This window comes from Leptinotarsa decemlineata, unplaced genomic scaffold, assembly GCF_025532065.1.
Source record: "Leptinotarsa decemlineata unplaced genomic scaffold, Ldec_3_MD MMD2_tig00003736_RagTag_RagTag, whole genome shotgun sequence".
Lineage (NCBI taxonomy): Eukaryota > Metazoa > Arthropoda > Insecta > Coleoptera > Chrysomelidae > Leptinotarsa > Leptinotarsa decemlineata.
The window spans coordinates 1,680,078-1,695,262 of record NW_027412593.1 but is presented as its reverse complement, the minus strand read 5'-3'; the positions used below and the strand labels follow the sequence as shown (position 1 = coordinate 1,695,262).

The following is a 15,185-nucleotide window of genomic DNA, read 5'->3' as shown; positions in this document are numbered from 1 at the left end:
TTGGCAAGTGGTTGAACATTTTACAACCATTGTAGACAATGGAATTCTTTATGAATGATGTCATTGGTATTGGCAACTTAATGTTGTTGGATTGCCTTGTCACATAGTGGGTTGGTGAGGATTGAAATTTGTTCAAATATTGCTGAATTAAACACACTGTTTCCATTATATCTCAGTCTTATCTGCTGTTAAACCAAGTTCATTTGTGACTACTCTGACTGCATAACAACCAGACGACACTTTATTATACAAGGCATAAATATGGTCTTCAAATTTTAGTTTTCTATCGATATGTACTTCTGAAAATTTCAAGCTACTTTTGTTCTCAATGATGTCATTCCCAATGGGTATATTGTCAAATTCACATCTGAAAGTTATTATGTTAGTTTTCGAAATATTTAAAGACAAACGATTCGAATCACACTAACTCTTAACTTTCATCATATCGATAGATATGATTTTAGTTAAATCATTTGCATTGTCCGATTGCCAAAAATGGATACTATCGTCTGCAAATAGTGTGAATTTTCCTGATATATTTATACTTGTCAAATCGTTGAGGTAGATGAGAAACAATGTTGGCCCTAGTATTGAACCTTGAGGCATACCATTACATATTTTCCTGATTTCTGAGCGATGAGTTGTTTCCACTATCTGACTACAACTTGACAAATATGAGCTGAACCAGCCCAGTATCACTCCTCTGAAGCCGTATTAGGGAAGCCTCTGCAACAGTATTTCATGATCCACGTAGTCGAAAGCCTTCGAAAAATCGCAAAATACTACAGCAGCAACCTCGCCAGTATTGATTCCAGTATAAACTGGAATATCGATATTAATTGTGACATTATTTATGGTGAGTTTGACGTTACTGACTTCAGAATTCAATTTTAATAGAAATTTGAGTATCATTGAACAAATTGCGGCAAAGAACAATTACAAGGTAGATATTACTGACTACAGTCTTTCTAATAAAACACTGCGGAAACGAGCTTTTTATGTGTTTTAATACATCAACCTACTCAGTGAACCCACTAATAGTATCCGTGTCCGCTCATCGCAGATGAAAGACTTAACAACAGAATTCTCCCCGACTTGAGTGAAATATTTCACAACACGAACAATATCATCAAATTCCTACAAATTTTTGATTTGATCGAGCATTTCAGTGACAATATTTTTTTTAATGAGTAATTTGTAATTTGTTAGGAATCACACGTTAAAAGGTAAGACCTCGTTAGTCCTTAGCTCGCACAAGTTTCTCAACTTCTGAGAGTTGTCGTTCGTATGGGGGCGACAGCTGATTAACAGAAAAACAGATTTTAAACAGTTAACAGATGAGCTGAAGAGACATCATGGAAAGACTAAAATTCAGGCTCAAAATATTACCAAGATACAGACTTGGCAAATGGTTATACAATTGCTGGCTCCGATATATTAAATTTTGTTTCATCAACAATGAACCAGGTAGGTAGTGGAATAGTGAGATTTTTTTCTTGGTGAGTTTTCTTATTTTGTTGGTGTTCTCAATTTTTTTTTTTCGATATTTATACAGTAAGTTCATAGTTTCCAAGATGAAGATTTTATGTCCAGTTGAATGTAAAAACAACTAAGCTTCAGGTTTTCAGAAGAAAGAATTCAACAACATTTGGAAAAAAGAAAAAAATTATCTTATAGTTTTTTGAAAATAATATAACCTGAATTTAGACATTTCTCTATTAGAACTTACATAATAAAAACAATGCAGACTAGGCTGCTGAAATAGTTTTTATACGCATTAAAAAAAATGAGTTTGAATCAGTTTGTGTTTTCTTACATTTTTACACAGTTTGAAGTTTCATTTTTGCTGCCTCTGGAAAGTTTTGTATGGATGGCATACATACTCTTTGAAATAATTAGTATAAAATATACTCACGGATTTTCAGATCGTTCCATTTTCAGGTTCACCCAACCAGGCTCGTTACTAGGTTCTAATGGTTTTTTATAAACTTTGTCCAATCTTAATTGAATATGTACATCATATTCATCAGGTTTTGTTACTTTTACTCCATCCCAATAACTCCCTCCATAATATTTTTTGGGAGTAAGCATATTGAATAAGGGGTTTTTCTGCCTCATCTTCTCGAGTATAGTGTCCAATAACTGAAAAATATTAAGGAATTAATACAAAACTGGTAGATAGCCAAATGTTTTAGGTCACATAGATAGATAGATAGATAGATAGATAGATAGATAGATAGATAGATAGATAGATAGATATTTATTCATGCTATTACGCAAAGTGTTTTTACATATGTTAAATCAATAATTTGAAGAACTCAAAGGAACATACATATACACCAGACACACATAACTCATATAGGTATATACACATTTACACATACATAAATAGAATTACACTATTAATTATTAAATTATTAGATACACCCTAGGGTAACAGTAACATTACATCCATCAGACTTCAAAAGATGTACATACTTATCTAATTGAATATAAAAAGAAATCAAAGTATTCTTCAAATGAGTAAAAACTTTCCGCAATAATTTTTTTTTTATTTTAATTTTGAATCGATTCATATGCAGGGCTACGTCTTTTAGATCAGTGGGAAGAGCATTGTAAAATTTTATTGCCAGATATCTGTAAGAGTGCTTAGTTTTGGTCATTCTTGGTTTAGGAAATCTAAAGTCCATTCTCTTTCTAGTGGGGTATTTATGTATTTCTTCATTTCTAATCATATTGCCTTTGGAGATTTCCTTCCTCATGTAGATTAAGCATTCATATATAAAACAGGAAGGAAGTGTTAAAATTCCAAATTGTCTAAAAATTGGTTTACAATGTTCATTGAAACTTTTCCCAGCCATTATCCTGAGTACTTTTTTTTTGTAAAGTAAATATTTTAACTGAGTTACTCGAGGATCCTCATACTATCAAAGCGTACGTCATTGTTGAATGGAATAATGAAAAATATGATATCCTCAAATATTCTTCGGTTAGTTTGCTTTTCAGCTGTCTTATAATATATGTGGCAGTTGAGAGACGTTTTGAAAGATACTTGATATGATATGAAAAATTCAAGCTGTTGTCAAGGTGTACACCAAGTAAATTTACTGGATCTTCATCTCTTTGTTCAACCAGTGTAAAGTTGAGATTCAGAGTTTTGTCAGAGTTGAGGGAAAGGTTGTTACTCCTATTCCACATCCGGATGAGTTCATCAGAATCAATCATAAGGTCTCCTAATGACCGACTGTTTGTGTCAAAATGTATTATTGATACATCGTCAGAATAACCAAAAGGGTGAATAGAGGTGCTTAGGCTCTGTATATTGAACATCATATCATTGACATAAATAATAAAAAGAATGGGACCTAGTACAGATCCTTGTGGTACTCCGTGCTCCATGGCTACAAAATCGGATACTTCATTTTCCCGATGCACTCTGGCTTTCCTATTTACAAGGTATGACTTGAATACTCCAATACTTTATCACAAACATCACTTAGGGCAGTAACTGGGATTTTCCAGATCGATAACTGTACTGAAAGTTGGTAAGCAACTCATTTTTTTCAAAGAATTCCACTAGTCTAATTTTTAATACTATCTCGAAAATTTTTGCTAGGATGGGTATTATAGAGATAGGACGATAACTATTAGCATCATCGTGGTTACCTTTTTTAAATATTGGAGATATCTGGGAGACTTTGAAAACTTCCGGAAAGATGTTATGCGCAATACAGAAATTAATTAGATGTGTTAAGGGCTCAATGATAAAATCACTGATCAGTTTTATAATTATACTGTTCATTTCAAACACATCTTTAGCAGACGAGGTTTTTAGACCCTTTATGATGTTATCAATCTCATTTTCAGTTGTAGGATATAAGAAGATAGATTTGTCTACAGTTGGTGCCAATTTGAGATACCTGTAGAAATCGTCATTGTCTCTATTATTCACAAACTGCGTCATCAGATTATCGATTACATTCACAAAGCATTGAGAGAAGTCATCCGCAGATATATCAGACTTGACTGTACACTGCAATACACTCTGTTGCAATTAATAACATTCCAGGCTGCTTTTTGCTTATTATTAGATTGGTCTATGTATTCCGAATTACTTTCCAATTTAGATTGCTTAATTTTTTGCTTGTATTCAAGTTTCAACTTTCTATATGCTATGCTATCTTCATCGTTCTTACTATTGTTTGTTATGACTTGAATTGCTGATAGTGAGTTTTTCATCTGGGGGAATTCCTCATTGAATTTAAACTTCAATTGTTTTTTCCTAACTTTTTTCTTTTGGAAGCATAACGTATATTGACATGACAAAAAATCAGTTAGGAATTTAGCTTTTTTATTTGGACAAGTAATACTGTAAAATTCTTCATTATCAAAATAAGTCATGCTATTTATAAAATCATGTATACTGTTTACACTCATAGGTCTGCATATCACTCCTAATTAGCTTTCGAAGCAGTTAAGTTGAGATAAAAAAGTATACCTCGATGATCAGACAGATGTGGTTCGATTACTTCTGCCGAAAACTCTTTTTCAATGTTGGCGAAAATATTATCGATTCTAGTGCTACTGTTCGGAGTTACTCTGCTGTCCATCATTCACCTTTTCAGTCAAGTTATAGGTCAACATAACATTTTTACAATCATTTACCACATTGTTACATTGATTAAAATCAATGTTATAGTCCCCTACCATAATTACCTGTTTATCTCCCGCCACATGTGCTAATACATTGTCAACTGCTTTTAGGTACGCATTTATTCCCTGCCCTCTGGATGACCTATATGTGCAGATTATAATCGTTTTTTGAGATAATATTTCAATTCCAGCAAACTCAGCAGTTTGTTCTAAACAAAATTCAGACAAGTCTATACCCTTCAATTTCAGATTCAAGTCATTTCTAGCAAATATACATATTCCTCCGTGTCCAATATTTTCCCTGCAATAAAACGATATGAGGCTGAAATTTGGAATAATAAATTTATTAGTCGTTTCTAAGGGGTTACTTGCGATAGCCGTAGGTATAAAAAATGATTGCTTTCTTCTTCCCTGGGTGTGATACGATTGCTTTCTTGCAGCTCACTGGCTAAGGATTTGTTCAGAATTCCTGAATACCTGCTGGCACCTTCTACTTCTTGCTGTGGAACAGCTTTTTCTGTTAGGAAATTCCAAATGGTTCTACATAGAAACAACTTCCCTTTAGTAGACAGAGAGTACCCATCTCTAAGATAATTTGATCTTCTTAAGTGGTTAGAACTACGTATGTTCATCTGATGCAGTTCTTTCTTCAGCTGTAAGTTGCCCTGGTATATTTCGTCATTGATTCCCCTAATATCATATCTGTAAGGTTCCGTCATAATTATAGTGTGTGCGCTTTAAGTTCAATATAAATTTCTTTGTAATACTCTTGGATAATTTTTCCGGCCATATGATAACAAAATCGTTCTTGGTAAAATTTTTAGTGTTGTCTATAGCCGTCTCTATTAGTTTGTCGGGAGTACACTTTGGTTTCAGAATTGATTGTATTGAGTAGTTTTGCCTATTTTGTGCCACCAAGAGCCTGGCCATATCTCTACCATGATAACCTGCTATTATAAGTATTTTATTTTTGCCTGTAGCTGACTTATACTCCGTTTCACCACTTTGTGGTACTTTGCACTTCTGGTTATGGGTCAAAGTAGAGGTCTGGGTGGAAATTGTAACTGTTGACTTCTTTGTCGTCTCCCTCGGCGTTGTGTTCGTTGGCATTGTTCGTTGTATTGTTGGCATTGTTCGTTGTATCCTTAAGCTTTTTTTCAGTTTATAAATTTCGTTCTTAGCACGTTTGATCAACTCCTCCTGCAGTTTATTAGTTAAATTTAGTTCTTGTTCTCTTTGTGTGACTTCCTTTAAAAACAGTTCATTCTTCTTAATAAGTTTTTCAATGTGGGCGTCTTTCATTTCATTACTCTCTTCCAGCTCACATATCGTCTGTTCCAAAAGGCTCTTCTCATTTTCGGGGTTGTTATCTTCTATATTACAACAAATGATTTGGAAGTTCATGATAAATTTGAATTTTTGCTTATTAGACTGTACGCAGCTCTTGTGAAAAACTTTGAAGCATTTAACGCAGATGTAGTACGGCAGAGGAAAAGATTTCGTTTTACAACATTCAAAATTAGCCATTTGTGAAAGAATTGATTTTCTGTACTCCTAACTATAATGTTATAATACAGCAGCGATGGTACGATAGCCACTCCTGATTTAAGTTCAAATTAACGATAAAAACACAGCGTCCTTTTTGTGTTAATATAATCTTTGCTTTTTTATCTGATTGTAAGAAACAATCATTCACGTTCACGTCGAATTAAATTGCATTTATAGTCGATTATACTACAGTTATTAATAATTTCCAATTTCTATTATCACCATTAGATTCTTGGAGAGATTGGCTTCACAATGATATTAAGATGGAGTTTTATTTCTCCTTTTGCACTATTGAAATGCACTAACACAATAGGTGACTCTTGAACACCGATGAACCACCCAGGCACTTCCAAAATACATATCACAGCACTTGTATTGTACTCTACTTTCCTTTTTTTTTAATTATATTTCTTATTACTTATTACTAAATAAGAACCAACTAGTTTTTTTGTTTTAAATATGCATAATTGGACTTTTTCTTTCAAAGTCTAAAGTATGCAATAATTTTTAGAAAGATTCTCTGAAGTTCTAAATTTGTTTATTTTTCAGATAATGGAAGTTCAGAAATTCAAAAAGTCAATAAATGCCGAGTCTTAAATAAAAAATGTATTACAGAGAACAGTTAAAAAATATTTTCTAAAACCATACTGATTTGATGAAGAAAACATAAAACTGTGAAAAAAGGGTCAGAGAAAATAAAGAAAAAATTTGTATGGAGTTAATTAAAATATTATACCTGAGAAGAAGGGGGTTAAATGGTAGAACAACAGAGTAGTACTCTCCGCTGTCGAGTTGAACTTTGCCCTTTTTTTTCTTAAATATATTTTAAAGGATTATTTTTATTTAAATAAACTGAAAGAGGAAATAATAAAAAATATTATTATTAACTGTGGTGCGATGATAATAATGAAATATTTGAAAATGCACTGGTTGACAAACAGTTGAACAGGTCGTTAATAGAAAAAAAACAGAAACTTACATAGAAGAGACACAAAAAGTTATGAGGAATATAAAAAACCAACAAAAACTATTTATAAAAAACTGTGGGAATCTTCCAAAGAAAGGAAGAAAGAAGTTAATCTCAAAATAAATTCCTCACAAAGATGTGTGGACCATGCAAAGAAGTAAGTTTCAGACATAAACTGTAAGAAAAAGTCCTCTTGAAACAACTACTTTCATATAAACATTGAAATACACAAAAGAATAAATACTTTTGAAACATATATCTTTTTTTACCTCATTGAGAACTGCATTATTGGCAATCACTTCATCTACTGGCAAAGCAATAAAGTTTCCGTTAATGTATTCCAAAATTTCGTCCATTTTGATATTTTCTCCTTTCCTGAAAAATGAATGATTATACTATTATACTATGGTACAATACAGAATTAGTGATAACATTTTATGGTAAAATTTTCGCTTACAGCCTACAAAACTGAAACACAAGTTTCACCATTCAATAGTTGATTCCAGGCAAATCAGTATAATGATAATAAATCGTCCATTCCACGGTTGTACTTCCCTCGACAACATACGCGGTCTCAGCCTATATCCTTTATCAGATATATATATATATATATATATATATATATATATATATATATATATATATATATATATATATATATGTTAACTCGAAGATTCTCACGGATAAAGTATGATGAGCTGTTTTCTCGGGTTTCGCTCCGTGTTCTGTGTATTTTCTCCCCATAAGGATTATTTTCACAACGTTTCGGCAAAGTCTCATTTGCCATCTTCTGGTGATGTCTGGTTTTTTTCAACTAGACTGATTAATTCGAACTCTGTGTCTCAATTTATAGGGATGGATGTTTCCCTTTACCTGCGTAAAAACATCCATCCCTATAAATTGAGACACAGAGTTCGAATTAATCAGTCTAGTTGAAAAAACCAGACATCACCAGAAGATGGCAAATGAGACTTTGCCGAAACGTTGTGAAAATAATCCTTATGGGGAGAAAATACACAGAACACGGAGCGAAACCCGAGAAAACAGCTCAATATATATATATATATATATATATATATATATATATATATATATATATATATATATATATATATATATCCTTTTTTGAACAAGCGTTAATATTTAAACATTGAAAATAAAGGAAAAAAACATTATTACAGTGATGTATCTTAATATTCTACTGATTAACACATTATCACACAAACAGATTTTAGATGCAGACTAATCCAAAGAAATTTCGGGTAATTTCATATTCATTAATCAAGAAATTTGTAAAAGCGTGCTTCTCTCTGGAAAGTATGTGAAGTCATACTTTTTTTTAATTGAAAAAGAGCTCGATTCAACTATTCCTATTTGTAAGTAATCGAAAAACTGTGGTGTCAAAAATGTTTGGCATTCTTCATCGATGATTTTTCTAGTATGTGGAATTTTGAGTTTGTTGGACACCTTTGCTCTCAGAGATATATCTATGTGATATATACAGGATGATTCACAGTGAATAGCACATTAGATGTTTCTGGTGAACGAGACACCGGATCACTTTGAAAATTCAATAGAGAGCATTTTCGGACATTCTCTACCCAAAGGAAATATTTTCGAAAATGCGGTGTTGCTCTCTTCCATTAGAAAGTAGTAACAACTTTGATTTTTTTAATGGAACACCTTGTATATAATATTTTCAGAATATACAACAATTACCCGACAACTTTTCTTGATATTTCTCTATACCTGTTAACGTTTTCGAAATATGAATTGATTTCAACTTTTTTCTTTGGAAATAATGACCTCTAAAGATCCTTTGAGTCAAGGAATTCAATGGTACCGAAATTTGTTTTGGAGTTAGATAATACTTGAAGGCTTTCCAAGCTCCAGCATAATCTCCGTTACTTCAATACAGGGTGGTAAAAAAATAGTTATTTCGTTCACTTCAAAAAGTGACTGAAATTTAATTATTTGTTTTATTACAAATTCAGAAAGTTGTTAAAATTTGCTTTCTTTTTATCATGCATATACCTAACTACATTTATTTATTACCTAACATGAGCATTTATTCATGAAAATGTCCCATCAGAATGATATTCCCATTCCGTATTTTGTAAGCAGGCCATGATTACTATTTGACAGTAACATTGTGATATTCTCCCAATAATATTTACATTTTCGTCACTACAGAAGTTTCAAGTACCTTCAAAACGATGGAACAGTGTGATAAAATTATCAGTAGGACATGTCAAATATTCAATTCATTTGTTGTTTTTCATCTAAGGATCATTATTCAAGTTTATCATAAATGAACACTTGTTTTGATCCATATACAGATAATGATTCCAGAAAACTCCAAAACCGTCTGGATGATCTAACGATAAAATAATTTGAGAAGATTATAACTGCATTACCCTGTTGAACCTGGGGGATTCACAAAAATACACTGGGAGCCTACTATTAATAGGTTTTTGATTCACCCTTCATTTCTCCGTTGATGGTTGCTGTCCAACATCTAAGCACTTTTATTATTTTATAAAACACGGATGCTAATTAATTAAAAAGTACAAACTAAGCAAAAATAAAATAGTTGAAAAAAATTGACGACTGACAGCCATGCCCCGATGTCATGAGTAATTCACATCAATCATGAGATTGTAAATAGTGCGTTCCACTAAGCGTTCACAACAATCTACTCTTAACCGCAGTTTTCCCGCTTGCAAGCTGTCTTAAATTCAAGTGGAATGGATTATGGAGCGTTTTGGGCGTTCATGTGAAAATTACAAATATGACAAGGTTGATATTTGTTGATGCGTCATGATAGTGCTCCAGAAACTAGTTCATTTATCGCAGAGGAAGAGTGGAATGCAACTTTACAAAATTATAATCGTGAAAACCGAAAACTAGGTCACATATTATTGATTATGAGAATGTAATTCATCGTTATTCAGATGAAGGATTCAAAAGCCATTTTGGGTACATGCTTTTCTATCACGTATTACATTGAATATTTCAAAAATGTCATGTCTTTACTCTGTCCAATTGCCCAACCAAGGAACGGAGTGCTCCAAAACATTAACATGCTTAACGCACATGATCTCCCAGACAAGGCTGCTTGTACAGAGTCGCACTAAGGAATGACCGACATTTTTATTTGATTTTTTTTATTATATACGGCTGGGTATAGAAAAATTTTTAGGTGAAGTGTAGTGACACATATTAGACGTTTTTTCACCCGTATTAGTACTTGACATTTGAAAAATTTTAAACGTGAATTTCCGTATATATAAACACCACAGGTATTAAAACGTAACTGACTCAACTACACTGTAACAATGAATTCTGTCAACTGATAGCAGTTGAATCTGAGCGACCAGCGTAAGAAGGCTTATTTATTTCACCCAATAGATGCAAATGTGCGTCGTGATTATGCTTTGATTACGCATCTATCATTGTTTGGTTTGCTTTTTTGTTGGATGTATTAAGTTTCATATCTACATTTCATGTTATATTTCAAAAACAATTTCAAAAATTGCGCAGAAATATTCTCAACTTCTACTTTGACCCACCTCTTCAGAAGAATAGCTGTGAGTAGCTGTGAGCTTGCCGTGAGCGAAAGTTATGACATCATGAGTTTTCGCCGCGACCACAACGATCGCTGTCGTTATGTGGGACAGCTAAGGAGCATTTTGAGTGCTTAGTGGAACGCACGGAGAGAGAATTAGTGTTACAAAAAAGCATCTATGAGAAAACGTTAAACGAAGATGACGCTAGTGTATCAGAATACCGTTTATTATCATATATTATATTGTTATAATATATGGTGGCTTCCTCTGGCTCTCAGCAGAATGCTTTCTCTCAGCTATGGACGGTAGAGGTGGGGAGAATCATCTCAAGTGGGGATTCAACTGAAAAAGTGTATTCTATCAAACGATAAATTATGGTTCAAAATTCGACCAATATGGCACCAATATCAATAGTGGCATGATATGAATTCAACAATTATAGAGAACGTAAAGTATGCTGCGTTCGATTATTTATTATTTTCAATGACTCGAATTGATAATGATATAGATCTTATTGAAATGTAACTATTTACGTGGTCGAATATTATTTGGTGAATATAACCTAACAAAATTATTGCGAGATAACGTTGAAAGTCAATTATTTGACTTCGATATTTCTTTTGAAAATAGTTCCATTTCAGAGCGTAAGTTCCGACTTCTGTATTATCTAGCTTTCTTTATTATTTAACTTTCAGCGCTTCATCTAAATTCACACTTTTGCTATAGTGGCGCCCCCCTAATTTAATGGCTTTGGACAGACACTTTCTGATACATAGAGATGATTGATCTCGCCTCTACCCTATATTATGCTCTCAACAGGTTTCAAATGAACGAAAGGTTTACGAGCCGACTTTGGACAAGAGATGAGTACCTGCCTGAGGTAAGAGAAAATCCTTATTCCTCCGATGAAGTAACGTATTTAATTAGGCGAGTTCTCAAATTCTGTAGAGAATTGCTTCAACCAATAGAAACACACTAATATTAACACACTTCAATTTTATTCAAAATATTTCCCACGTTGAAAACAAGTATGTTATATTTTTGATGTAACCAGTAAAATTATAACAAAGTTCTTCTTTTAATTTTGGTTGAAACGTGGTTGATTCTGATGTTTCCACCAGTTCCTACCACAACTACATTATTCAAGCACAGATACTTTTACCCACTGAACAGTGTATAGTTCTGTGCCTACACCTAATCTGTGATTCACAAACCATCAATTAGTGAGGTTAGTAGGCACTGTACGCAATAAGAGAACGCATATGTGTCACAGCTTACAATTGCGATTTGATTAGTTCAATGACAAATGCATCAGGTTTCAGTTTATCGATTTGCAATCATTATTTTGGATAGAATGATCTGGAATTTAGTCCATTTCAAAATCTTCATTGTCAGTGAAAGTTTTTTGATTGAGCAACAATTAAAAATACATTTTGATATCCTATAAGAAACTTGTTTATCACACCTACTTTTATATACACTTACCTTTGAAAATTAAGAAGTATCATATAAAGATATAGTCATCGAAATTATTATGATACACCAATCACAGGTATGCCGAGAATGTCTGGGAAAACTCTATATTTTATTTTCAATTCCAAAATTAGAATGTTAGTCTGCAAATTGATAATATAGTTACTGCAGTGACCTATATAGTAATCCCAATTTACGATACTTCAAGTGTATAAGCACAGCTTTCCACAAAATTCGAGGGTAGCAAAGGTATGGAAAATTAGAATTCACAATCAGTAGATACACATCAACAAACTTAAGTGTGATTGTAGAGTGAACACATCGATATATTGGCAACTATCTAATCTATAGTATATTCTAGATACCAGTGATAAGAAGTTTGATATGACTGAATAATGAGTTATCCATTTAAGAAAATTCACACCAGAACATAGTTGTTTCAATTGAAAAATAAAAAAGTAAAAATTTTGTGGCTTTATTTAATATTTTATTATCGAGACGGATTGAGCATGATCTATCAGCTAATTATAAATTAGCAGGTCTCAGCACATACTCACTCATTAACACACACAGTCACTCACACCCACGCACACACCCACACGCACACCCACACGCACCCACCGACACACACTCGCTCATTCACACACACACACAATCACGCACGCATTGTGCCGAAGACGATTGTGGATACTAACAATCGAAACGTTGTGAAGGAACCTGGTTTGGAATCTTTTAATTTTATATTTTTGATTTTCATTTCTTGTTTTTTTTAATTTTTCAGCTCGTGTAAATACTACAATTTTTGTTGTTTTTTTGTATGTTATTTCAGTTTTTTGCTTAATAAAATTCCCACTGTGGACCTTTGCTATTCAACATATTTATTAATGATCTAGCTACAATTATAAAACATAGTGAGATACTGATTTTCGCTGATGACGTAAAAATATTCAAATTAATTTCTTCTACTCACTCTTGCAAGAAGATTTGTCACAATTTTATGTATGGTGTGTTATGAATCAAATGAATTTGAATATATCCAAATGTTTCTGCCAAACATTTTCTTGAAATATTCACCCTGTTCTACATGACTACAGTATCAATAATATAACAAATAATAGGAAATCAGTGATAAAGGACTAAGGAATTATGTTCGATTGTGAATTGAACTTCAAATCTCATAATGAGTATATTATAGCTAAATCACTCAAGATGTTGGGCTTCATCAATAGATCATGTAAGAAATAGATCAGTTTGAACACTCAAGTTATTATATTGTCCATTAGTTAGATCATTATTGAAGTACGCTTCAATAATTTGGTGCCCATATTATGAAATACACATAAACCAAATTGAAGCTGTACAAAACACTTTCCTGAGAGATCACATGAATCTATTATCTTTAAAGAATAGAAGAATTATTTTAGATGTATGTTTTTTAAGCAAAATTTTAACGGGCAACATCAACTGTGAGGAGATTTTATTTTTAATTAATTTGAATGTCAACAGACAGACCAGAGCCAGTACCGAAACATTTAAATTATTAATTAAAAAATTATGTTTTTTTCTCTTCTGTCACTCGAATGCTCAGAAATGGAAATATGTATCAACAGGTTGATATCTTTAGCAGATCCACAAATACCATCAAAATTGAACTGAGTCGCATTATTTCCTGAAACATTTCCTTTGAATATTCTATACTATTTCATCATTATATTGCCTTCTTTTTATACTATATACCTATCATATTATTATTGTGCTATGTATTTATTATCTTTAGATTTTACAAACTTTTTTTTTCTTTTTTCTCCATGACAAAATTGTACTGTGATTTTTATCACTATATTATTGTATTGCGTTTTATATTGTATTATGTATTTATTGAATTTATTATCTTTAATTTAGTTAAGATTTTACAAATAATTTTTTTATAACAAATTGTAATTGGGACTACCCGTTGAATAAATAAATAAATAAAAATTGTTTTTTCAGCTAATCTTTTTTATTTTTTACAGATTCTTTCAGGGATTTCAAATCAATGTATATTATATTAGACAATGGAAGTCCGAACTGATGAAATGCACCACGAAACATTGTCAACCACCTTCAACACACAATATGATGAGTCTTTGAATTGGGATTTGTAATGTGATGGTGCTTTTAAGAAGCTCAATCGACTATTTTTTTGCGATAAAACAGAAAAAAACCATTTTGATCATGAAAGTCTATGAAGAATTTATTATGCAATGTCTTTTTCACACATTTTCCTGAATATCATGTCATGCGGTTGCAGTACAGGATTTGAATAGAGCAAAAACGGATCTTGAGAATGATTATTGATATGAAATATCGAAAAAGTTGCAAACTACTTTTTAAAAATGTACATTTATAAATGTATAGTTTTTGTCAGAAAGAACTTTCTTGACGAATGTTTATTTTAACAAAACCGAGTTCAAAAATTCACCTCTTTATAATGTCATCAACTTCTACAATAAACTGCAAATTTCGATAAGGAGAATTGAAAAATGCTACTACAGCTACCAGGAATACTTGAATGATGAGTTATACTAGTCTACAACAGTTTTTATTTGTCCGAGATTTTATATTATTTAAATCTTCCTAATTGTCTTGTACTAAAAATGGTCGAATAAATTATTATTATCATCATGAAGATGATTTACAATTAAAAAAAACATACCGCAACTCCCTCAAAGAAGATGTTTTTTCAACGGGTTTCTTATGTTAAACGACGCCCTTTCCGATGAAAAAAAAAATTGCGAAGTTTTCGCTCAGTTCAAGGGTATACTCAAAATTTTTCATTTTTTTTGTTGTTCCATGATGGTATTTCTTCAGTAATTAACGTGGAGATTTTCTTCAGAGACTTTGATTTGACGAGATTGAAAAATCTCTTGAACACAGGTACAGGCTATTTCATAAAAGGAAAAGATAAGGAAAAATCTTCTAAATGAAACAATACA

The 15,185-nt window shown here is 32.2% G+C and overlaps 1 protein-coding gene across 9 annotated transcripts in view; it reads right to left on the bottom strand.

Moving 5' to 3' along the window:
- Positions 1 to 12,553, bottom strand: part of LOC111508846 (cyclic GMP-AMP synthase-like receptor) — a 32,312-nt gene extending 19,759 nt beyond the window's left edge. Inside the window, exons 1-4 of one of the 9 annotated variants that reach the window (XM_074178253.1) lie at positions 12,413 to 12,553; positions 12,223 to 12,353; positions 7,438 to 7,543; positions 1,916 to 2,142 (exon numbers count right to left, since the gene is read on the bottom strand). In XM_074178253.1, the coding sequence (XP_074034354.1) occupies positions 1,916 to 2,142; positions 7,438 to 7,543; positions 12,223 to 12,245 (356 nt within the window). In that variant the 5' untranslated portion in view covers positions 12,246 to 12,353; positions 12,413 to 12,553. Of the gene's footprint in view, positions 1 to 1,915; positions 2,143 to 4,716; positions 4,955 to 7,437; positions 7,544 to 9,223; positions 9,359 to 9,585; positions 9,808 to 12,222 lie in introns of those variants that run through there. The other 8 variants (XM_074178248.1, XM_074178251.1, XM_074178250.1 and 5 more) reach the window with 8 other exon arrangements.
- Positions 12,554 to 15,185: the final 2,632 nt, after the last annotated feature.